The sequence below is a fragment of the Notolepis coatsorum genome, assembly GCF_963971535.1.
Source record: "Notolepis coatsorum genome assembly, contig: SCAFFOLD_1326, whole genome shotgun sequence".
In the NCBI taxonomy this organism is placed as follows: domain Eukaryota; kingdom Metazoa; phylum Chordata; class Actinopteri; order Aulopiformes; family Paralepididae; genus Notolepis; species Notolepis coatsorum.
Window position 1 is genome coordinate 20,734 of NW_028172999.1, and position 26,622 is coordinate 47,355.

General features: G+C 46.0%; 1 protein-coding gene across 1 annotated transcript; it reads right to left on the minus strand.

The window, feature by feature from the left end:
* Window positions 1-1,650: 1,650 nt before the first annotated feature.
* On the minus strand, window positions 1,651-26,622 carry LOC311247924 (uncharacterized protein; the record flags this gene model as incomplete). The annotated part of the gene is made up of 3 exons (XM_084338904.1): window positions 1,651-1,659; window positions 23,126-23,548; window positions 25,336-26,622. 3 exons carry the CDS (start codon window positions 26,620-26,622, stop codon window positions 1,651-1,653), a joined length of 1,719 nt encoding a protein of 572 aa, XP_084195030.1.

Genomic DNA, 26,622 nt, shown 5'->3' on the forward strand with positions numbered 1-26,622 from the left:
TAAGAGATACAAAGACTAACGAAATATTGAGAGACCCAGCTGAAAAACACTATACACACAGCCAATGGCAGCGGGAGAAGAGGAAATAGACGCTTTTCTGGAGAAGCTAGAGTTACCATCAATAGGGGTAGAACAGAATGAAGAATTAAATAAAATAATTACAGAACGGGAACTGGAAGAGGCAATTAGTAGAGCAAAGAACAGCAAATCTCCGGGGAGCGACGGATTCCCATCGGAATTCTACAAGGCATTTAGAGTAGAACTAGCGCCCATGTTAGGAGTGGCATTCAGACACACGATGGAAGAGGGCAAAATGCCACCCTCATGGAAGGAAGCCATAATCACCACGATACCGAAAGAAGGGAAGGATAGAGAATTATGTAGTAGTTTCAGACTTGTGTCCATACTCAACGTGGATTATAAGATGTATACATCAATAATATCAAAGAGATTCGAGACGTTTATGCCAGACATCATAGATGAAGATCAGACTGGATTCATTAAAGGGAGACAGACGCAGGACAACGTAAGAAAGACATTACACATAGTGGAGGAAATACAAAAGCAGGGGGGGGGGGAGTGCGGTACTGATTAGCCTAGATGCAGAAAAGGCATTCGACAGTGTTAGATGGGTATTTTTATATAAGGCACTAGAGAAATTCGGACTAAACGAAAGGGCAATGAAGACGGTCAAGGCACTATATCAGGAGCCGACAGCGAGAATTAAGGTGAATGGCAGCCTGACGGATAGAATCAGACTGGAGAGGGCTACCAGACAGGGCTGTTGTCTATCGCTGACACTCTTCGACGTTTTCATAGAACCATTGGCACAACTGATCAGACAGACCGAGGACATCAAGGGGATAGAGATAAGGGGGACGGAACACAAATTAGGCCTATTTGCGGACAACGCGATAGTATACATGAGACAACCAGATACGAGCTTCCCGGCACTGATGGATCTACTGAAGGAATATGGCCACTACTCAGGATACAAGCTAAACGTGACAAAGACACAGACCTTAGCGTGGAACTATACTCCAACGACAGAAATTAGGGAGGAGTACGGGATAAGGTGGGACATGGACAAGATGAAATACCTAGGGGTAAACATCACGAGAGGGGTTGGGAAGTTGTTTGAGGCGAATTATACACAGATCAATCAGAACATCAAGAGAGACTTAGAGAGATGGACAGTAATGCCCCTGGACTTCAACTCAAGGATAGAGGTTATTAAGATGAACATACTACCAAGGTTACTATACCTGTTCCAGTCTCTACCCATACAGATACCACAGAACCAATTCAGGGAGTGGGACAGACTGGTGTCGAGGTTCATATGGGCAGGGAGAAGACCACGGGTCAGATATAAAACGCTACAACTACCAAAGGAGAAGGGGGAAATGGCAGTACCCAGCCTACAAGACTATTATTATGCAGCACAGCTGAGAGCAGTGGCGTGCTGGTGCAACGACAACTATGAGGCTAGATGGAACGACATTGAAAAAGAAGGGGGGGGGATACAAAGTACAGGTTCTGGTAGGAGATAGGGAACTATTCAAGGAAAAAGAGGAACTGTTAGATCTAATCACCAAGTGCACTTTGATTATATGGAACAGAGTAGTAAAAACACACAAGTTGGGGAAGCAGTCAGGGGTTCTGAGATGGGTAACACACAACAAGAGGTTCGAGCCAGGGAGGATGGACCATGGATTCAGGAGGTGGGAAAGGGGGGGGGGGGGGGGGGGCAACATCGATATGCAAAATGATAGAGAAGGGGGAAATGCAGACCCTACAACAACTGAAGGAGAAATTTGGATTAGAAAACAGGGACCACAGTCACAAGAGGGCGAAGGGTAAAGGAGGAAAGAGGTTCAAGGAGGGTCTCTGAACCCATGTCACACACTTTTGACTTAGTTAGTATTTTCTGATTTTCTTTTTCTTTTTTTTGGGCATTACAATTGTATTACATTTTTTGTACTTTATTATTTATGTCTGTTTAACAATGTTGTACTAATAATCAAGGAAGATGTGGTTTGTAAATGGGTGAATCAAAAGGCAAAGAGGAATTTAGTATAAAAGAAATAGAAAGGGCGAAGGATAAGAGAAGGAAATTCAAGGAGGGTCACTGGACCCATACCATACATATTTGCCTTAGTCAGTATCTAATCCTTTTGAGTAGGTATTAAATTTGTCTATACCTGTTCAAGGGCGGTATACAATCAGTCTTTGTATTAAGTGCCTGGGAAAACAAATGTAGTGGAAACATATAACCAACAATGCTATTCATGTAACCATTTATGTTCACTGCATTCTTTCACATTGTGTTATGGGATCCATTTTTGTGTAAGTGTTGTTTGTCTATAAATGTTAATAAAAATTTAAGTTTAAAAAAAAAGAAAACAGGGACCACTTCAGGTATCTACAGATTAGAGATTACTACAACAAAGAAATAAGAGGGGACAAAGACGAGGAACAGAATGGAATAATTAGGGTGATAGTAAGGGCGTACGAAGGGGGGAAAGGAAGGGTAATATCAGCACTGTACCGGGCTATAATGGCCAGCAAGGGACACACGACCAACTATATAAAAGAGAAATGGGAGAGGGAACTAGAGATAGAAATCACAGAGAAGGAATGGGACAACATATGCGAGGTGCAGCACTCAACAACGGGGTCAAGGGTATGGAAGGAATTTGGATGGAAGAACATAATCAGGTTCTTTATAACCCCGGAGTTGAAGGGAAAGTATGCACCAGCACAAAAGGCATGCTGGAGGATGTGTGGGAAGGAGGGGGCAAATCACACACACGTATTCTGTCAGAAGCTGAAGGGGTATTGGGAAAAGATAGGGGAGGCAATAACCAGAATAATAGGATACGGGATATCCCAGACGGGCCTGGTGCTATACTTAGGGGACTTGACGCACGAGGGTATACAAGGGGGAGACAAATATTTTATAAAGATAATGCTGATATCGGCCAGAAAAGCAATAACGAGACTGTGGTACAAGGAAGACCCACCGACAATAACACAATGGGAAGGAATAGTAGAGGAGATACAGGATATGGAGAGGATAACGCACATGCTGAGGCTACAGGAGGAGAATTTTGGGGAAATATGGGGAAAGTGGGAGGACTATAAGGGGGACGGGAACGACATCACAGAGGGAGAAGCGAATGCAACACAAGAAGGCGAAGGATGAGGGAGGAAAGAGGTTCGAGGAGGGTCACTGAAACCCTTAGTCAGTACTTTTGAGGGTATTATAATTTTTTCTTTATTGTCTATGCCTGTTTAAGGGCGATGTACATTCCGTCTTTGTATTATGTGCCTGGAAGACCAACTGATGTGAGATTAATATTCAGGGATGATGTTGTTTGTATGTGGGTGAATCAAAATGCAAAGAAAATTTTTGTTTAAAAAAAAATAGAAAGGGTGAAGGAAAGAAGTTCAAGGAGGGTCACTGGACCCATGTCGCACACTTTTGCCTTAGTCAGTATTTTATTTTTTTGAGTGGGTATTATAATTTTTGTATGCCTGTTTAAGGGCGATATACACGCAGTATGCCCATCCTTATGCCCAGTCTGCCAGTGCTGTAACCCTATGGAGATGTTTACCTTCTTTGCAAGGCTATAACTTTTTAAATATTATAGCAATATCGACATTACTGTTGTGAAGGATCAGATTAAACCGAATATGTATATTTATTTATATATATATATTTAATTGTATTTGTATATCGTTTGATATCCCCTGTATATTCCTTGTACAATATGCATTGAATATCCCTTTAGTCTACTAAACAGCCCATAATAGTTTCATTCTACCATTGGACGAGAACCTGGCGCCAGGTTGCCATACCCCTAGGTCCAAGTTCAATCGTGCCGCCTAACATGTCGTGGCAAGCCCCGGTTCCGCGCAGGAATATGTCTGGCGAAATACGAATGGTACTATTTGTTCATAGCGCATATATATATGGCGCAAGTAAAGTAGAACTTTTCTTTTAGTCCAGTTCTTTACCCTCCAACAGAGTGACAGACGCAAAGCCTCCCCACGACGCACGTGCGGTGTAGTAAGGCCTACTTGGCCCCAGAATAGGCATTGAGATATCGTGTAGATTAATAGTTGAATAGTCATAGTTTGGCACTATACCGTCGAGTTGGACGTATTCTATTAAGCTAATAATAGTCTATTTATGTATGGTGCATCGTTCGGTTAGAGTTCTAAAGTTATCAGTACCCCCATCGTTCCTGACGTTATCTGGACGCTTAACCAGGCTGAGCAGACCCCTAGTGGTGCTTGCATCCGAGGAGCTCCGGGCCAAGAGCGACTGGACCTGTATATTGGATTACTCTACCCGGACGACGGCGAGCCTTCCACGGCTTGGATTATGCTTTGGGTGCTTTGATTATTCCATGGATAAAGGCCAACACTGCGGAGTGTTGGAACTACCCCCCGGAGAGGACTCCAGGTGAGACGGCGCTCTACACCAGTGAGGTCGCCTCACGTCTCTCCGTTGTGGACCGGCAGATACCGTCCACAGAGGGTCCAGCTGTATTCGTCTGCGGCCCGAGGTTCTGTGGGCACCGTGTCCAAGACTTTGGATTCTCCCAAGACACCGTCGGCCAGATGGGATACCGCCAGCGGCTTCTCTAACCCCCCCCTCCTACTGTCTTACAACCAGCGGGACCCCCCCCCCCCCCCTTAGTGTATCCAGCTATAATCATTTAAGTACCATCGCTATCGTTTCCTAAATATTCCAGGTTGTATACTTACTCCCTGCGTAACCAGAGATTGGACATTCAATGTTGATTTGCCTACGAATACTCATTTGCCATAAAAGTGCATATTTCATATTTCAAATCATAAATGTAATTAAGTGAACGTTGTATATACCTTTTGCTATATAAAATATTCGATTTGGTACATTTGTGTGGATTCGTTTCATCAGGTGGGAAAGTGTTCATCATACTTATATCATGTACTGGATGGCCAGAAGTTAAAGTACAAGAGGTAGTGGTATTAAATATCATATCTAACAATACAGTCAGGGAATTGTACCCCTCAGTTACAATTGATCCTTCGAGCCGGAGGGTAACTAGTGTAATATTAATATAGTGTTATTAATATCGAAATGGCCTATGATGAACACTCCACGAAACGATCCTCCTAACCTAGAACGCCCGCGGCGCAGACGACAGACACCTCAGTACTTAGAGGCTTACACTGTCAGTCAACTACCTAGCCTTCGACAAACGGTAAACGCGGTAAAAGTAGAAAGTAAAATTATGTCTGACCTTAACGACCAGGTTTCCCCGACCACAGAGGCCCTAGTAGGTCCTAATGTAACTGACCAAGCTCACGGTGGGGACCAGGAGGGAACTGACATGCCTTTACCCCCCGCCACTACCCAAGAAGTAGTCCCCGACCAGCCCCGGGAGGAAGACAACCCTACAGAGAGAGAACTCTGCACGGAAGAAGAGGAGGAGAGCGCCGAGGAGATAGAGCTCCAGGACTCCCCAACGAGTACCCCCAGGAGCGGCTCACGCAGGAGCGGCTCACCTCCACAACCGCCTTCCCCCAGCGGAGAGGATACTACAACAGGCGTTCCTCGTCAGCCTGACAGCCTCTACCGAACGCGATCGACTCCAAGCGCAGGCGCTTAGCGAGCGCGAACATTTTACTATTGAAAGAGAACGCCTCCAAGCGCAGCAACGGAGCGAAGAAGAGCGCACACGCCTGGAGATGAGACGCCTCCAGACAGAAGAGAATATGGCAAGAGACCGGGCCGACGCCCAGCTACAAGGAAGGAGCGGCATACACTGCGGAGAAGCTAAATAAACGATTACAGGATCTGGAAGATCTGATAGAGGAAGAAGAGGGAGAGGAGGAGAACCAAGCCCGACGACAGCACAGTACTCCACCGGACCAGGAGGTCCCATACAGTCCAGGCTATACCCCCGCGGCGCTGCGCTACAGACCCCCGACTCTATTCACGGGTGAGCACGACGCACGACCAGCCCCGAGGAATAGCACCTGGACCAGCGGGCCATGGTACCCTGCCAGTACCAGCCCACAGCGAGGCGCAAGAGGGGACTCGCCCAGGAGGTCTCTCCCCCAACGCTCGCCGATGTATCAGCCATCCACGGCGTCATACAATGCCACACCGTCATTCCCAGACTTCGCCTATGAGAGTCGAGCACAGTACACGGAGCTCCGGATGTGCTTAGAGACAATGATGGTGGATGTCGCTGATGAACGCCACAAGTATGCAATATTACTGAAGCACCTGAAAGTACCGCGAGCGCACAATATAGCGCTAGCCTATGCTACCTCTTCGACCCCATACACAGCGGCCCTTGCAGCGCTGGATCAGAGATATGGACGTATATGGGATTACGTAATCCAAGAGATAAGGCATATTGATCGCCTACCCCCAGCCACAGACAATCGCTCACTAGACGACCTGTCAATCAAAGTGCAGTCCCTGGTAGGGATGCTGGGAGCGCAACGGGAGAAGGGCATGCATGAGCTATACGCCAACTCTAACGTCGAGAGGATTTTGGAGAAGCTGCCACCCGCAAGACAGGAGCGCTTTAGGCGGCAGAGGGATTACCGGGATCCCAACGGCCCCGAGCCATCCCTCCTTGATCTAGCCGACTTCCTGGCGAGAGAAGTCAGCAGCTTACGACTGGATACCTTCGGGCGGAGCACGCCAAGCTCCAGAGAGGGACCCAGGAGAATAAATGATGGAAGAAGATCGGTGACTGTCATGCACCAATCAGAGTCAGTACCGAGCAGTAAGAGTCACAGCACCCCCTCGAGAAAAGAGAAGTGGAAGATAGCGTGTCCCTACTGTGAGAAAGAACACTGGCTGTCACAATGTGACCTATTCACAAAGATGAATGCAGAAGAAGTGAGTCAATGGATAAAGTCCAACCGGCGCTGTTATCGATGTGCGCGGCCCCACATGGCAGCCGAATGCCGCCTAAAGAAAAGGTGCAGCCGGTGCGATGGAGCCCATCTAGATATACTACACGAAAGTAACGGAAGACGGCCTACACCTGCACCACGGAGCGGCACCAAGGCAAGTGTCATGTACATTGACCCCGCCAGCAGCAGCGGAGCCCAAGTGCTCTTAAAGGTAGTCCGTGTGACATTGAGCTACCAAGATAAAGTCATGGACACTTACGCCGTCCTTGATGACGGGTCAGAGAAGACCCTTCTGTTCGCATCCGCTGCGGCCCAGCTAGGACTGCGGGGGAGCAAGAACGAAATGACGATTCGGACAATAAGAAGAGACTTAAAGACGACAAAGGGCGAGAATGTCTCCTTCACCATCGCAGCAAACGGGCAGCCAGAGCGACGGTACAAGATTACAAATGCTTTCACCAGCCAAGAAATAGGACTATCGCAGTACACCTACCCTGTCACCAAGTTGATGGATAAATATGTGCACCTGCGCCAATTACCTATCCCGCTCATAGACGGCGCTACCCCGACCCTGCTGATAGGCTCCGACCATGCAGAACTCATAGTCCCGATTGACCGGGTCCATACAGGCCCCCGAGGCTGTCCTGCAGCAGTCGAGACCCGCCTAGGGTGGACCCTACAAGGCCCCCTCGCTAAATCTCTCAACCGAACAGCAGCCACTAACTGCTTCCACTCCCGAACGACAGAAGAAGACACCACTCTCCTGCAGCATGTCGAGAGGCTATGGACCCTAGAGACAATGCCCTTTAAGAACGAAAAGAAAGACATTCGCTCTAAAGAAGACATTTACGCCATCAACCTACTCGAGCAGGGGACAAAGAGAGTCACAGTCGGCGGAGTGATGAGATACGCAACTCCACTCCTAAGGCGAGAGGGAATGCCCACCTTTCACGCAAAGAAAGACGCCACGGAGCGCTATCTATTGAACACGGAGCGGCGCCTAGCCAAAGACCCCGCTCAAGAGAGTGTGTACCGCGCTGAGATTGAGAAGCTAATCACAGCGGGACACGTAACAAAGATTGACATTAAAGAGGCCGATCAGACGACCGAATCATGGTACGTGCCGCATCACAAGGTCCATCACAACGGCAAGGATCGCATTGTGTTTAACTGCAGCTACCAGATCGGATCCCAAAATCTGAATAAAGAGCTCTTGCCCGGCCCCACACTCGGCCCCTCCCTACTAGGCGTGCTACTGCGCTTCCGCCAGGACAAGGTGGCTATCAGCGGGGATATCAAAGGGATGTTCTTGCAGGTGAGACTAGTAGAGGAGGACAAGCCTCTGCTACGGTTCCTATGGAGAGAGAAGATCGGAGATGAGAACCCATCCATCTACCAGTGGGAAGTACTCCCCTTCGGAACCACATGCAGCCCGTGCTGTGCTACATTTGCACTACAGAAACACGTCACAGAGGACCCAGCAGCAGATGAAGAGGTCCAACACAGTGTGAAGAACAGTTTCTACGTGGACAACTGTTTACAAAGCGTTTCGACTCAAGAAGAAGCCGAGGCTCTCCTAATCAAGTTACGCGCCTCCCTGATCAAAGGCGGCTTTGATCTCAGGCAGTGGGCCAGCAGTGACCCGCACGTATTGCGCAGCCTCTCCTCCGCGGACAAGGCTGCCAGCAGCGAGACCTGGATGGCGACAATCCCAGGAGAAGCCCAAGAAATGACACTAGGACTAGTCTGGCGCTTCAAGACAGACTCGCTCCACTATAGACACAAACCCTTGGCTCCAGAGCAGGGAAGGTCGGCGGCGATACCGACCACCAGACGGAGTGTGTACAGAACACTCGACAGACAATATGACCCGTTGGGATGTATTCTACCTTACACCACCAGGGCAAAGATGATTGTACGAGCACTATGGGACAAGGACCAGGGCTGGGACGACCCAATACCTGCACACCTTGCCTCAACATGGAGAGAGTGGGAGACGGAACTCCGCTCACTCCCAGGCGTCAATATACGCCGCAGCTACTTCCCATCCACAGTGAGGCCAGAGACATGCGAGACATGCGAGACATGCTACACGTCTTCAGCGACGCCTCCGAAGTAGCCTACGGATCGGTGGCCTACTTGCGTGCCCAAGAGATGGGAGGAAAGATACACACTGATTCATGTCAAGTCTGATTCATGCAGATACAAAGTCTTCGTGGGAGTCCGAGTCACCGAGATTCAAGAGTTAACAGAAGAAGCGAGCTGGAGGTATGTGGACACCAAACACAACCCAGCTGACGTCATCACCCGGGGAATGTCTCTGGATGACCTAACCCGTCGCAACATCTACAGTGACGGACCAGAATTCCTCAAGCTCCCGGAAGGAGATTGGCCTACGCCCACCCCGAGGGAAGCAAGTAACGAGGAGGCTGAGAACAAGAAACCTATGTTCTGTGGACTGAGCACTGTCGCCTCCACAGACCCCAACATAGATGACTGCATTACCCTAGAGAGTGCGCAGCAAAGGACATTCCTGCGGCACCACCCAGAGATTCAGTCTACCACTGACATGTCAGCAGCTGACTACGAAGAAGCAGAACTTCTTCTACTACAACGAGCCCAGAGAGACTCGTTCCCCGATGAGCTAGACTGTCTACAGGGAGGAAACCCCGTCCCATCAGACAGCAGACTGCTTCACCTGGCACCCGAGAGTGACGCCCATAATCTCATCAGAGTGGGTGGTCGCCTGCGGAGAGCCCCCGATCTACCAGATGACATTAAGTACCCGATCGTCTTGAACAGCCGACACAAGGTCACAGAGCTGATCATAAAGAAATACGTCTCCAGTGATGTAGCAGATGTCGACCCAGTCACCCCCAACACACTCCTAATGGGGCGGCTGGACCCCGCGCTACCCCAGACAATGTACAGGCCTGAAGAAGCGAACGGCCGAAGAATGTGGAGGTACAGCCAAGTACTAGCTGACAAGTTTTGGAGCAGCTTCCTACTCCACTACCTACCGTCTCTACAGACCCGCCAGAAGTGGGTAAAAGAGAGAGACAATTTGACAGAAGGAACAGTCGTCATGATTATTGACCAGTCACTACCCAGAGCTATGTGGCCGGCTGGCCGCGTAAGCAAAGTGATCACCGGTGCCGATGGCAAGGTCCGAGCAGCTGAAGTACTCGTCCAAGGACGCACTTACACACGTCCCGTGGCGAGGCTCATAGAACTGCCCCGACTCCCAGATACTATCGATGATGACCATGACCCCATGACTTTGTGAGTTGACTGACCCTTACAGCGGACCTTGAGTGGTAGACAGTGCGGTTAATCTGTCTCTGCTTAGCTAATTAGGTGGGACTAATTAGGGGGCGGCTGTTGTGAAGGATCAGATTAAACCGAATATGTATATTTATTTATATATATATATTTAATTGTATTTGTATATCGTTTGATATCCCCTGTATATTCCTTGTACAATATGCATTGAATATCCCTTTAGTCTACTAAACAGCCCATAATAGTTTCATTCTACCATTGGACGAGAACCTGGCGCCAGGTTGCCATACCCCTAGGTCCAAGTTCAATCGTGCCGCCTAACATGTCGTGGCAAGCCCCGGTTCCGCGCAGGAATATGTCGGGCGAAATACGAATGGTACTATTTGTTCATAGCGCATATATATATGGCGCAAGTAAAGTAGAACTTTTCTTTTAGTCCAGTTCTTTACCCTCCAACAGAGTGACAGACGCAAAGCCTCCCCACGACGCACGTGCGGTGTAGTAAGGCCTACTTGGCCCCAGAATAGGCATTGAGATATCGTGTAGATTAATAGTTGAATAGTCATAGTTTGGCACTATACCGTTGAGTTGGACGTATTCTATTAAGCTAATAATAGTCTATTTATGTATGGTGCATCGTTCGGTTAGAGTTCTAAAGTTATCAGTACCCCCATCGTTCCTGACGTTATCTGGACGCTTAACCAGGCTGAGCAGACCCCTAGTGGTGCTTGCATCCGAGGAGCTCCGGGCCAAGAGCGACTGGACCTGTATATTGGATTACTCTACCCGGACGACGGCGAGCCTTCCACGGCTTGGATTATGCTTTGGGTGCTTTGATTATTCCATGGATAAAGGCCAACACTGCGGAGTGTTGGAACTACCCCCCGGAGAGGACTCCAGGTGAGACGGCGCTCTACACCAGTGAGGTCGCCTCACGTCTCTCCGTTGTGGACCGGCAGATACCGTCCACAGAGGGTCCAGCTGTATTCGTCTGCGGCCCGAGGTTCTGTGGGCACCGTGTCCAAGACTTTGGATTCTCCCAAGACACCGTCGGCCAGATGGGATACCGCCAGCGGCTTCTCTAACCCCCCCCTCCTACTGTCTTACAACCAGCGGGACCCCCCCCCCCCCCCTTAGTGTATCCAGCTATAATCATTTAAGTACCATCGCTATCGTTTCCTAAATATTCCAGGTTGTATACTTACTCCCTGCGTAACCAGAGATTGGACATTCAATGTTGATTTGCCTACGAATACTCATTTGCCATAAAAGTGCATATTTCATATTTCAAATCATAAATGTAATTAAGTGAACGTTGTATATACCTTTTGCTATATAAAATATTCGATTTGGTAAATTTGTGTGGATTCGTTTCATCAGGTGGGAAAGTGTTCATCATACTTATATCATGTACTGGATGGCCAGAAGTTAAAGTACAAGAGGTAGTGGTATTAAATATCATATCTAACAATACAGTCAGGGAATTGTACCCCTCAGTTACAATTACTATGGCCCATTCAACATTGGGTATCTATCGTTCCGGATGTGGGAACGTTATATTTTTTCATTCATACATTGTCGTGTTAATACCATCGAGAATATAAGTATGTTTTTAAGGTTTTCTGCAGTAATTCCTAAAACGCGAGTTATAGGCCCTGACGCATATGATAGATTATCGATTGGCGTTTCTTTCCTATACACGCTATATTAAAAAATTCAAATGGATATGATCGGTATACATTATGCTTCATCATGCGTGAAGGAAAGGGGGGGGGTCGTTTATAATTCCTTGATCGTCAGTAATGGCTTTATTTAGTATGGGTTGATATGTTGATCAGATGGATTGCCGTGAAATGAATAAACAATCGGGCTGAAAATAACGTTATATTCCTCTTACCGTTCACCGATGAGACTGGAGGAACTTTTTTTCAATTATTTGACGTTGATCTGCTAGATCCATTTCCCGTTTGTATGACGCAATAAACGCCGAAATCATATTGATTATTGCGTTTCGAAAGCGATCCCATGCACTCGAGTGTTTGTCTGGATCCACGTAACAAGATATTACTGCCGGAGGGATTTCCTCGATGCACCGAGCGCCACTTCCGGTTTGGCTTGGAGTGTAACTCGCCGGACATCCACCAGGCGGCGGTATTGAGGCATTGCAATATCAGACAGGGTCCAGCTGCAGTCCCGGAGGGAGGCTGGATGAATTATGAATGCCATGGCAAAAAAATGAAATATTTATCCCAAAAACGTGTTTATTCGTTGTTGCCGTTCAACGCATGGCGGGCAATAACGAATTATCACGTTGTTGGCGTCCAATGTGTTAACAAGTCGGGTTGGACTGTGCCGGGTCACAGTATTGCTCCGCAGCACTGCTGCTTCGCTGAGGATACTATCATGTCAGAAGGAAGATCGGGTGAATTCTATTCAGGCTGGTTAGCGACCGGGAACTAGGATTGGCAGAGGTGGTGAGCAGTGCGTGTTAATTACGTGACATTATGGCAAAGAGCTGTGACATGTCTGGTCTGGCGGAGCCGCTGTTATGAGGCCCCTCATTACGACTGATGGGTGATCACGATGCTTCAGTAAGTGGCTGTCAAAGACGGTGTGTACTTAATGCTATAGTGCAGGGGTAGGCATCCCTAGGCACGCGTGCCTGCATAGGCACGCAGGGGCATTTTCATAGGCACAGGGGGCAGCATTAAAAAATATATATATATATCATTTTTTTATTTATTAATTTTTTTTGCTTTGAAATATTATAGTGAAATATTTTGCACTGCATTTATCTTGTTGAAATCCTCCCACAGGTTCTTTTTACTACCACATATTTAATTGAGACCCTTTATTTGTTTATTTCAATTTAGCTGGAAATACATTGCTACATCATTCAGTAACATTTGCAGAGCCTTATAACAAAAACATTATTACGGTCACCATTGTGACCAGTGGGATTAATCAACAAATTGTATTATTTATTTTTCTATTTCATTGAACATTGCACATGTTAAAAGCCATTTTTTTTACTCAAAATGTGAGTATTACCAAGTCAACTTGTGTTCTTAAAACAATGACAATAAACATAGTTTTATTAGGTTGAAATAATGTGGTTGTGTACTTATTTTTCTGTTAACGTATTATAGATTGAAAACTGAAAACCTTAATGCACAGTACAGCGTTTCCGTTTTACCGGTATTTGACCGGCAAAATCTGTTGAAGTCCGACATATTTAATCTCTCCGGTCTTAATGTCCGGTGAAAATAATTCCCTGAGTCTAAGCACAATTTGATTATTTGAATTGTATTAAAATAGGCTAAAATTAAATAGCCTATGCGATGAACGAAACGATCATTACATTTGTTTCCTTGTTGCTTCTAATAATGACAACGACGTTGTCAGCGAGAGCTTAGTGCTGGGTGTGCGAACTTTTGTGAAGCTGCAGAGCCGGAGCAGCAGCAGCACAATGCAGTATTCCAGCAGTACTCCAATTCAGCCATTTTCAGCCAATGTTGGGTGGGGGGCGCTGCTGTGCGGTTCCCAGAAAAGAGCCAATAACAGCCGAATCAGCTGCTCTGCAGCGCCATACTCTTTGCAAATAAGTCGTTGCGAGGTGGAGAGAGTCGTCACGCAAACCACGATAATGTTGCCGTCTCTCTGCTTTCTCAGTTCTTCGCTTGATATAATTAATACAAATGTCCAATATAACGGAATTCGTTAGCTCATAAAAATGTGATTATAACAGACTGCTGTTTAGTGTCAGACCGACTGCCCACATACGCGGTCTATTTTATTTCAAATCAGCAGCAGCACGGAGTATCGAGGGACTTATTTTATTTGGAATATATTAATGACTGTATACGCAAAAGTAGCCTAGTTTTAAGTAATAATATTATAAATCTACATGCCTTGAGGATGACATTCTTTATATAGCCTGCCTATCAATTGTTTTAAAGCTCAATAAACTATGACCGGAATTAATCTCATTTGTCCGGTAGATTGAAATCTTGCAGGTCACGGAGACCGGCAACAATTTTTTCTAGCGGAAACCCTGGCACAGTAACTGAACTCAATATTTTTAAGTTCTGGTAACTTATTATTATTTATTTTTTTAGTCTTGCGATCAATCAAAACTTATTTACACGATATACCTCACATTCACCCTCCATTCACATCCTGGTGTTCTCCTGGTGTTCTCCATTAGGCCTGTAGGTGGAGCTATGACAGCACACGTACAGTACACACACCGATGGTGTGTGATGTGTCCAAAAATGAATGGGCAAATGTGAGTGAAATGGTCGCACTGTATGCAGCTGTTTGTCTGCATTGCATTCACCCCCCCCCCCCCCCCCCCCAACTCAGATTTAGGGTTGATACAACCATCATAATAATATTGTTAATAATAACAATAATGATGTAATAATGTAAAAATTATCATTAAAACGACCCGATTATGAGAAAAAAAAATTACGATACATGGAATATTGTTGAGGCACACTAGTTACAACTATATTTCAAACAGGCACTCCATGTCAAAAAGGTTGCTGACCCCTGCTATAGTGTGTACTAGGGCTGTCCCTGACTAAGGATTTGTCGACTATGATTGGTCAAAATCTGCCGTTAGTCGGCTATTAGTCGACAAAAAAATATATATATGTATATATATATATTTTTTCATTCCATTTGGGCTGTGGGGGTGCTTAACACTTTAACTGCCAGAAGACGTTTTTAGGCGTCCTTCCCCGCCATGCTCAAGGTGCCGAAGACGCCGTAACTCGTCTTTGATATCAATATTTCAAAAATCTGTGATCGGATTCATATTTTCCATCCGCTGGCCTGAGACCCACCAAAAAGCCCCACCGAACCCTCCAGCGGTTCAAGAGCGCCATCTGGTGGCCGATCGGCGCAATCGCCCAACAGGAAGTTACTTGGACGATGTGCTATTCACCCACACCACTTCCGGGCACTCGGTACATGTCCCAGGACTCGAGCTCGTCACAACACACAGCGATCCGTTGCCAATAACTCGATAAACAACATGATTTGGACGTATATACCATTATACAACCTGGAAATGGTTCATCAGGAAAAACATCCCATAATCGAAAACGGTCTACACCACGCTGATCGTCCAACGGCGCGAGGAACATACGGTAAGATTCAGCGTTTTATTCTAACGTGTTCCATATAAACTGCTATGATGAACATATGACCCACTCTGGATGAATCATCTAACGCTGCCCACGGAATTATAAACGATCCCCCGCCCATCCGGTCATCATCAGATCATACGTAGATCATTCTAGAAGTACATCCAGTTGACATTTTTCATCTCGCACAGATTCCTACCAAACTGTATTTCATCATCAATATAATGCATTTGGAGCTATAAATCACGTTCTGAAGAAAGCTGCAGAAAACGATAACATACTTATACTTTAGACCATATTTTACTATGAATATGTGAATGAAAAAGTTTAACGTTGCTACACAATGAACAATACATATAGGACTTTGAATGGGCCCTAATAATGGCAATCTAGCAATAGGATTTAAAAGGTTATAGCCCTGCAAAGAAGGGGAACTTATCCATAGACAAATAGAGCTGGCAACAGATGGTATATCATGAATTTAACCTCCGGCAGCCAAAGTGTTAATGTCTGAAGGAGTCGACTGAAGGCTTCTTGTCCTCTGCAAAAGCATGCAATTGGTCCATTGTCTAGTCTAGTGTGTTCATTAGATGGGTGAAATCCTCTTTCAGTGCCTCTGTGCCTGTTTTCATAGGCAGTTAGCCTCTGGTATGCGTGCCATTAGCGTTAGAGGCCTCTTTTCTTTTGGAAAGAATGATACAAAAATATATATATAAATAAATACATTTTATAAATCTTTTATTAAATTTGTTATTAAATTTTGTTTGTATTCGACTAAGAGGTTGGCAGTCGACTACGGCTCCTTTCGACCGATTAGTCGACTAATAGGGGTCAGCCCTAGTGTGTACTTCATGCCCTAGTGTGTACTTAATGCTATAGTGTGTACTTAATGCTATAGTGTGTACTTCATGCTATAGTGTGTACTTCATGCTATAGTGTGTACTTCATGCTATAGTGTGTACTTCATGCTATAGTGTGTACTTCATGTGTGTACTTCATGCCCTAGTGTGTACTTCATGCTATAGTGTGTACTTCATGCTATAGTGTGTACTTCATGTGTACTTCATGATATAGTGTGTACTTCATGTTATAGTGTGTACTTCATGCTATAGTGTGTACTTCATGTTATAGTGTGTACTTCATGCTATAGTGTGTACTTCATGTTATAGTGTGTACTTCATGTTATAGTGTGTACTTCATGCTATAGTGTGTACTTCATGTGTACTTCATGATATAGTGTGTACTTCATGCTATAGTGTGTACTTCATGCTATAGTGTGTACTTCATGTTATAGTGTGTACTTCATGCTATAGTGTGTACTTCATGTGTACTTCATGATATAGTGTGTACTTCATGCTATAGTGTGTACTTCATGCTATAGTGTGTACTTCATGCTATAGTGTGTACTTCATGCTATAGTGTGTACTTCATGCTATAGTGTGTACATCATGCTATAGTGTGTACTTCATGCTATAGTGTGTACTTCATGCTATAGTGTGTACTTCATGTTATAGTGTGTACTTCATGCTATAGTGTGTACTTCATGCTATAGTGTGTACTTCATGCTATAGTGTGTACTTCATGTGTGTACTTCATGCCCTAGTGTGTACTTCATGCTATAGTGTGTACTTCATGCTATAGTGTGTACTTCATGCTATAGTGTGTACTTCATGCTATAGTGTGTACTTCATGTTATAGTGTGTACTTCATGCTATAGTGTGTACTTCATGTTATAGTGTGTACTTCATGCTATAGTGTGTACTTCATGCTATAGTGTGTACTTCATGTGTGTACTTCATGCTATAGTGTGTACTTCATGCTATAGTGTGTACTTCATGTGTGTACTTCATGCCCTAGTGTGTACTTCATGCTATAGTGTGTACTTCATGCTATAGTGTGTACTTCATGTGTACTTCATGATATAGTGTGTACTTCATGTTATAGTGTGTACTTCATGCTATAGTGTGTACTTCATGTTATAGTGTGTACTTCATGCTATAGTGTGTACTTCATGCTATAGTGTGTACTTCATGCTATAGTGTGTACTTCATGTGTACTTCATGATATAGTGTGTACTTCATGTTATAGTGTGTACTTCATGCTATAGTGTGTACTTCATGTTATAGTGTGTACTTCATGCTATAGTGTGTACTTCATGTTATAGTGTGTACTTCATGCTATAGTGTGTACTTCATGTGTACTTCATGATATAGTGTGTACTTCATGCTATAGTGTGTACTTCATGCTATAGTGTGTACTTCATGCTATAGTGTGTACTTCATGCTATAGTCTGTACTTCATGCTGTAGTGTGTACTTCATGCTATAGTGTGTACTTCATGTTATAGTGTGTACTTCATGCTATAGTGTGTACTTCATGCTATAGTGTGTACTTCATGTTATAGTGTGTACTTCATGTGTGTACTTTATGCTATAGTGTGTACTTCATGTGTGTACTTCATGCTATAGTGTGTACTTCATGATATAGTGTGTACTTCATGTTATAGTGTGTACTTCATGCTATAGTGTGTACTTCATGTGTGTACTTCATGCCTTGTGTGTACTTGTGTACTTCATGATATAGTGTGTACTTCATGCTATAGTGTGTACTTCATGTTATAGTGTGTACTTCATGTGTGTACTTTATGCTATAGTGTGTACTTCATGTGTCTACTTCATGATATAGTGTGTACTTCATGTTATAGTGTGTACTTCATGCTATAGTGTGTACTTCATGTTATAGTGTGTACTTCATGTGTGTACTTTATGCTATAGTGTGTACTTCATGTGTGTACTTCATGTGTCTACTTCATGCTATAGTGTGTACTTCATGTTATAGTGTGTACTTCATGCTATAGTGTGTACTTCATGTGTGTACTTCATGCTATAGTGTGTACTTCATGCTATAGTGTGTACTTCATGTTATAGTGTGTACTTCATGTTATAGTGTGTACTTCATGTGTGTACTTCATGCCCTAGTGTGTACTTGTGTACTTCATGATATAGTGTGTACTTCATGCTATAGTGTGTACTTCATGTTATAGTGTGTACTTCATGTGTGTACTTTATGCTATAGTGTGTACTTCATGTGTGTACTTCATGTGTCTACTTCATGCTATAGTGTGTACTTCATGTTATAGTGTGTACTTCATGCTATAGTGTGTACTTCATGTGTGTACTTTATGCTATAGTGTGTACTTCATGTGTGTACTTCATGCTATAGTGTGTACTTCATGCTATAGTGTGTACTTCATGTTATAGTGTGTACTTCATGTGTGTACTTCATGCTATAGTGTGTACTTCATGTTATAGTGTGTACTTCATGTGTGTACTTCATGCTATAGTGTGTACTTCATGCTATAGTGTGTACTTCATGTTATAGTGTGTACTTCATGTGTGTACTTCATGCCCTAGTGTGTACTTGTGTACTTCATGATATAGTGTGTACTTCATGCTATAGTGTGTACTTCATGTGTGTACTTCATGCTATAGTGTGTACTTCATGTTATAGTGTGTACTTCATGCTATAGTGTGTACTTCATGTGTGTACTTTATGCTATAGTGTGTACTTCATGTGTGTACTTCATGCTATAGTGTGTACTTTATGCTATAGTGTGTACTTCATGTTATAGTGTGTACTTCATGTGTGTACTTCATGCCCTAGTGTGTACTTGTGTACTTCATGATATAGTGTGTACTTCATGCTATAGTGTGTACTTCATGTGTGTACTTCATGCTATAGTGTGTACTTCATGTTATAGTGTGTACTTCATGCTATAGTGTGTACTTCATGCTATAGTGTGTACTTCATGTGTGTACTTCATGCTATAGTGTGTACTTCATGATATAGTGTGTACTTCATGCTATAGTGTGTACTTCATGTGTGTACTTCATGATATAGTGTGTACTTCATGTTATAGTGTGTACTTCATGCTATAGTGTGTACTTCATGTGTGTACTTCATGCTATAGTGTGTACTTCATGTTATAGTGTGTACTTCATGCTATAGTGTGTACTTCATGTGTGTCCTTCATGCTATAGTGTGTACTTCATGTGTGTACTTCATGTATGTACTTCATGCTATAGTGTGTACTTCATGTGTGTACTTAATGATATAGTGTGTACTTCATGCTATAGTGTGTACTTCATGTGTGTACTTCATGTGTGTACTTCATGCTATAGTGTGTACTTCATGCTATAGTGTGTACTTCATGTGTGTACTTCATGCTATAGTGTGTACTTCATGTGTGTACTTCATGCTATAGTCTGTACTTCATGCTGTAGTGTGTACTTCATGTTATAGTGTGTACTTCATGCTACTGTACTTCATGCTATAGTGTGTACTTCATGTGTGTACTTCATGCTATAGTGTGTACTTCATGTGTGTACTTCATGCTATAGTCTGTACTTCATGCTATAGTGTGTACTTCATGCTATAGTGTGTACTTCATGGTGTGTACTTCATGCTATAGTGTGTACTTCATGCTATAGTGTGTGGCTGTCAAAGACAGTGTGTACTTACTATCTACACCCTGCTGCTGATTGCACTATTTTACTCTGCCCATTCTATTTTACTCTTTTATTACAGTTTCTAAACGGTCAGATATTGAACTGTGTGGGTATCAAGCAGGAAGAAAGACTGTCGGGTATTAAAACTGTGTGGGGGTCCCAGGCCTAGAACTGCGCCCTGAGAGAGGGAACTGCACCCTGAGAGAGGGAACTGCGCCCCGAGAGAGGGAACTGCGCCCTGAGAGAGGGAACTGCGCCCTGAGAGAAGGAACTGCGCGCGCCCTGAGAGAAGGAACTGCGCACTGAGAGAAGGAACTGCGCCCTGAGAGAGGGAACTGCGCCCTGAGAGAGGGAACTGCACCCTGAGAGAGGGAACTGCGCCCTGAGAGAGGGAACTGCGCCCTGAGAGAGGGAACTGCGCCCTGAGAGAGGGAACTGCGCCCTGAGAGAGGGAACTGCACCCTGAGAGAGGGAACTGCACCCTGAGAGAAGGAACTGCGCCCTGAGAGAAGGAACTGCGCCCTGAGAGAGGGAACTGCGCCCTGAGAGGGAGGTTTGCCCTGAGAGGGAGGTTTGCCCTGAGAGAGGGAACTGCGCCCTGAGAGGGAGGTTTGCCCTGAGAGAGGGGGAACTGCGCCGAGAGAGGGGGAACTGCGCCCTGAGAGGGAGGTTTGCCCTGAGAGGGAGGTTTGCCCTGAGAGGGAGGTTTGCCCTGAGAGGGAGGTTTGTCCTGAGAGGGAGGTTTGCCCTGAGAGGGAGGTTTGCCCTGAGAGGGAGGTTTGTCCTGAGAGGGAGGTTTGCCCTGAGAGGGAGGTTTGCCCTGAGAGGGAGGTTTGCCCTGAGAGGGAGGTTTGCCCTGAGAGAGGGAACTGCGCCCTGAGAGGGAGGTTTGCCCTGAGAGGGAGGTTTGCCCTGAGAGGGAGGTTTGCCCTGAGAGGTTCGAAGGGTCAAAGTGGAAAGAAGAGTCAGGTTTTAAACTGTGCATATCAAACAGGGAAGGTAAAGACCGTTTTAAACTGTTAAACATTAATTCAGAACAATTGTATTGCACTGCACTATTCAAGTCAAGTCAGTTGTATTTGTAGCACATTTTAAACAACAGCAGTTGACAAAGTGCTGAACAGTTTGCATAAAAATCAAGGTACAATGCTTAGAAATCAAGCGATTTAAAACATATATACATTAAAATCACATTAAAACTAAGCGGATACTCTGTACAAAGGATTTAGAAATATATTGCATAATTTTACTCTGTCTATTCTATTCTACTATTTTAGTGCACTGCACCATTGCACTATTTTACTCTTGTCTGTTCTATTTTACTCTTTTTATTATTGTCTATTAAAACGACCATAGAATCAATCCATAAACAAGGTGGCCTGATTCCAATGTTAGTGAATGTGAGAAACTGTGATGTCTGCACTTTATGTGCTCATTTTGCGCCTGTATTTCTTCTCCTGTGAAGCACTTTGAGCTGCAATTCTTGTACAAAAGGTGCTATACAAATACAGTTTATTATTATTATTATTATTACACCCAAAGTATTCACACAGCTACCAGCCATTAGAAATGGAGAAGCAGAAATGGAGGGTGTGACAGAAATAATCGTTAGATTAGTCGACTAATCGAAATAATAGTTAGTTGCAGCCCTAGTGACACCAGTCACCTCATACATGAAGAATAAATATCGTTTGAGTGGATGCTGTTCAGAGGATCCCGTCTACATGAATGTCTTTCAGATCACATCCTAATGCCTCTTAACCTCTTGAGCCCTATTTTCAGAAAATCCGCCTAAAATAGATACCTAAGTAAATGGAAGATTGCTCCACTTCTACAAGGTCCATTTGCATGTTCTTGGTATCTAGGGACATCTATGGATCTCAGGGAATGTATTCCCCAGTGTCAGAAATATTGAGTATGTTAAATTGTAATGAACCAAAGGAGAATATAAATTTTCTTTCTTTTTTCATCTTTGACGGTGAATAACACCATGCAAAAATGTACCAGACATGAAAAATGCAGCACCTTCTTGAGATCATGTGTACAAAAGATCTAAGCAAATGAATAGGGAAGGGAAGATGATTAAACACGTGCAGGCTTGTTTCAATACGTCTGAAAGTGAGCCACCAACTCACACGGCATTAGGAGTGATGTCACAGCCCCAACTCTCAAACTAGGCCTGTTCACATGGCCTACATGACCACTGTTCACAGGATATTCTACACCACTGTTAAGGATGGGTACCGAATCCGGTACTTTTTTTTTGATCCACTTTTTCTCCCATTTTCTATTTTTCTCCCATCCCAATTTCGTATCGTCCAATTCAACCCTCCCCTGTCTTTGAACGCTGTTTCTTGCCTCCCACAAGCCGGCTGCAATGTGGACTAAGTCATACATAGCACGAGTCCCCTCCGGTACTCGAGGTAACAGCAGTCGCATCTTTCCACCTGCGCAGCTCGATCTTTCAGCGTCGGGGGTCTGGGCTTTGGAGGGGCCCCGCCCCCGTCGCTTCCTGATTCTACTGCGCAGGCGCACCAACCGACCTGTAGGAGTCGCTGTCCACAACGCCCGATCCCCACCCATCAGTTTCCCTCCCCCTAATACTGCCAATGTGTATTAGTGCGGACGACCAGCTAAACTGAAAGCAATGTGGAGCGCTGGGCTCGAACAGGGAGATGATCTGTTTGAGCCCAGCCTCCAGTATTCGTGGTGAGCGCCTTGCCCACTGTACCACGTAGCCGCCCTCGAATCCGGTACTTTTAAGGGTACCGACCGAATCCTTTTTTTTTTTAAGTCCGATGATGTCAACGTTTCGTTTACCGTGAAAGAAACCTATGAAGTGAGCCGCACGTTCACGTCAACGTTCACGCCACAATACAGCTTACCTAGGATTTGACTTGATTCAACAACAAAGCAGTCGGGGCGATGGCAAGTCGAAAATGGTCGCAAGTGTGGTTACACTTTACAAAAGCTAGATGCAGACAACGCTCGCTGCAATATTATATATATAATAACAAATTGTTCTAAATAAATAATGATAATAAATCTTTTGAAGTTGACAATTTTTTTACAACTGAGGTAGGTAGATACATTTTTTTTGACTAAAGTACAGAAAAAAGGTACCGTTGGGTACCGGTATGGGTTCAAATGTGAACGGTACCCAACCCTAACACACACACACACACACACACACACACACACACACACGCACATACACACGCACACACACATGCACACACACATGCCTCACCGTGCCATGGCTACTTGCTCTCGGAGCAGGTGACGTCACAGGACTCTCTCCTGTAGTTCCCTCCTTAGTCTCCTTCCAAGGTGCCTTCTTTAGCTCCTCAGCAGCCCCGCCTCCTCCTCCCTTTAGGACAGGCACCTCCTGGACAGCCTCTCTGGGGGTCCCCGTCTCCCCCGCCGCCAGCCCCGCCCCCAGAGATCTGCCAGAGCTTGAGGGCGTCCCATTGGCTGGCGCTCCTTTGGTCCTCTTCTCCGATTGGGCAGATCCTTTGGCCTCTGCCTTCTGATTGGTTTTGAGGTTGTTGTGTCTTGGCAGCACCGCGGGCGCTTTGGCCCGACTTGCCGGCGAACTTTTCCTTTTGTCCCCGCCCCCTACTTCCTCCTTCCTGGCAACAGCCCTCTTCTCATTGACTGGGCCAGATTTTGGCTGCAGAACAGAATGCAATAGATTAGAACACGACACAACACAAGAACACAACACAACACGAGAACACAACACGAGAACACAACACGAGAACACAACACGAGAACACAACACGAGACCAAAACATACGAACACAACACAACACACAAGAACACAACACAACACCCAAGAACACAACACAACACACAAGAACACAACACAAGAACACAACACAAGAACACAACACAAGAACAAAACACAAGAACAAAACACAAGAACACAAGAACACAACACAAAACACGAGAACGCAACACAAGAACACAACACAACAAAACACGAACACAACACAACACAAGAACACAACAACACAAGAACACAACACAAGAACACAACACAACAACACAACACCACAGAACAGAATACAATAGATTATTAGAACACCACAAAACACAAGAACATAACCTTGAACAAGGCCCTCCTCCATGTCTTAAACGACCTGATTTCAGCTGCTGATGCAGGAAACTCATCCCTACTACTACTCCTTGACCTCTCAGCCGCCTTTGATACGGTAGATCACCACATCCTTATAGCTCGCCTCGAGCATTACGTAGGCCTTAGGGGCCCCGTCTTAGACTGGTTCCGGTCCTACCTGAGTAATAGGACCTTCTCTGTCCAACTCGGTGATCTCACTTCCTCTGTGGCCCCCCTCACCTGCGGGGTGCCCCAAGGCTCGATATTGGGTCCCACTCTCTTCCTCCTATACATACTCCCCCTAGGCCAGATCTTGGCAAAACACAATATCTCATTCTATTGCTTCACCGATGACGTGCAGGTTTACCTCCCCTTAAAGCCCACCCAAGGGAAGACGTCAATAGAACCACTGCTTGACTGCCTGGCAGAAATCAAGTGCTGGATGTCCGAAAACTCCCTGACATTGAACGAAGGGAAAACCGAGGTCATTGTTTTTAATAGTGCCCCCCCGGCCCCCCTCACTGACGCACTTGGTCCCCTGGGTCCAAACCTCTCCACCTCTGTCAGGAACCTCGGGGTCAGTTTTGGCCTCGCTCCACTGGCTGCCTGTTAGCTTCAGGATCGATTTTAAATTAGCCCTAAATGTTTTTAAATCATTAAATGGCACGGCTCCCTCCCATCTGTCCGAGCTCTTGCACCGCCACACCCCCCACGATCCCTCAGATCAGCTGACCAGCTGCTATTGGTGGTACCCAGAACCAGGCTCAAAACTAGGGGAGACAGAGCTTTCTCCACCGCAGCGCCTAGATTGTGGAACAGCGTACGGACCGCCCAGACCGTGCATGCTTTTAAATCACTTTTGAAAACCTACCTGTTCTCCTTGGCCTTCCCCCCTACTTTATCACCACTAGACCCCTGGCCCTTCTATCCTCTTTGTTTTACTGTGTCCTACCTGTTTTTATTACTTTCATTGCTTTATTATGTTTTTAATCCTATATCTTGCACCATATTGTTTTGTTTTTGTTGCTTTCATTGCTTTGCTATGTTTTTTTTTTATCTTATACCTTGCATCACACTATTTTGTTTTTATCAACTTGCTTGTGAAGCACTTTGGTGCCAGCTGCCGCTGCCTGGAAATGTGCTATATAAATAAAACTGACTTGACTTGACTTGATAACACAACACAACACGACACGAGAGCAGAACACCACAGAGCAGAACAGAATACAGCAGACAAATCTACAATACAATAGAACAGAACAGAACACAAGAAAAAAGTTAAAAACAGTATCAATATAAGACAATACATCAAGAATCTTCACAGTCACAGTGTACACTACCTGATTGGCTGCTCTAGGTGTGGAGGGGGCGGGCCTCGACACAACCTTGAACTTGACATTCCTCGGATCCCGTTTGGAAACCCTCTTGGGCTCTGGATCGGCTGGTCTGGTCGCCGTGGAGACCGGCGGCTTGCTAACAGCGGGATGCGCGGCGGCTGGTCTGGTCCTGGCCGCTCCGGTGGTCCGTCTGGTTCTTGGGAGGGTGGGGGGGTTAGCGCCCCCACCCACAGATCCGTCCCCCTCTCGGGGGAGAGCACCTTTCACCGTGGACTCCTCGGGCTCTGGAAGCGGATTGCTGGACGTGGAGGATGTCTTTTGGGTGGGTTCACTAAGGTCCTCGTGGCTGGGTCCTCCGGAGCAGGCGGCTCCGTCTGGCGTCTCCGCCGGCAGCTCCCACAGATCCAGCTCTTCGCGCAGGTCGTCAGCGGGCGTCTTCACCGCCCTACAGCGCCCCCTCTGGAGCTCCGCGCCGTCGTTGGAACCTTCACGCCCCACAGAGGCGTCCGATAGTGAGGCAGGCATCAGGACCTCGGTAGGGGTCATTATGGAGGTGGTGGTGGTAGAAGACGGGGTGCGGGCGTCAGCCTCACCCAGGAGCAAGAGGCCTTCGCGGGGTCGACGGTCCGTCAGGATCACGCTGCTGGTGCTTGTCCTCAGGTTGGAGCTCACAGACAGAAACGTCTCATCTTCGTCATCCTCGTCATCGTCTGGGATTTCCGTCGATTCCGAGTCGGGCGTGGAGGAACCCCGCCTCCTTCGCCCGCTGCCGAGGTCGTCGCTCTCCACCGTGTCTCTGTGGGCGCGGGTGCTGCCGCTGCTGCTGCTGGTGGTCGCCACGGAGACGGCCCGCGTCAGGTTCCAGGTGTCATCGCCGTAGTCGCCGCTGTTGGCGTCCAGATAAACCGACAGGGAGTTATCGTTGGACTCCGACGGCTCGGGCACCGATTGGATTTTTCCGGCCACAACGTCTGCGCCGTTCTCCCCTCCTCCCCCCGGCGGCCATTTCGAGGCGACGACGACGTACGCCATTTTGTCCGTTGCCGTCGTGGTGATCTCAAACATGTCCACGTCCAGCGGGCTGTCTGTGCGCCCGCCTCCACTGAGGCTGCTCAGGCTCCTCGACGAATCAGGAGAGGACTCTCCCGGACAGGAAGAGGAAGACGAGGAGGAGGAGGAGACGGGGAAGGCGTTCCCGTTGGGGTCTCCAGCGCCGTGGAGGGGGAGCCTCATGCGACAGACGCTCTTCCCCCCGACAGAGAGGCCCTCGCCGGGCTGAGAGACGCTCAT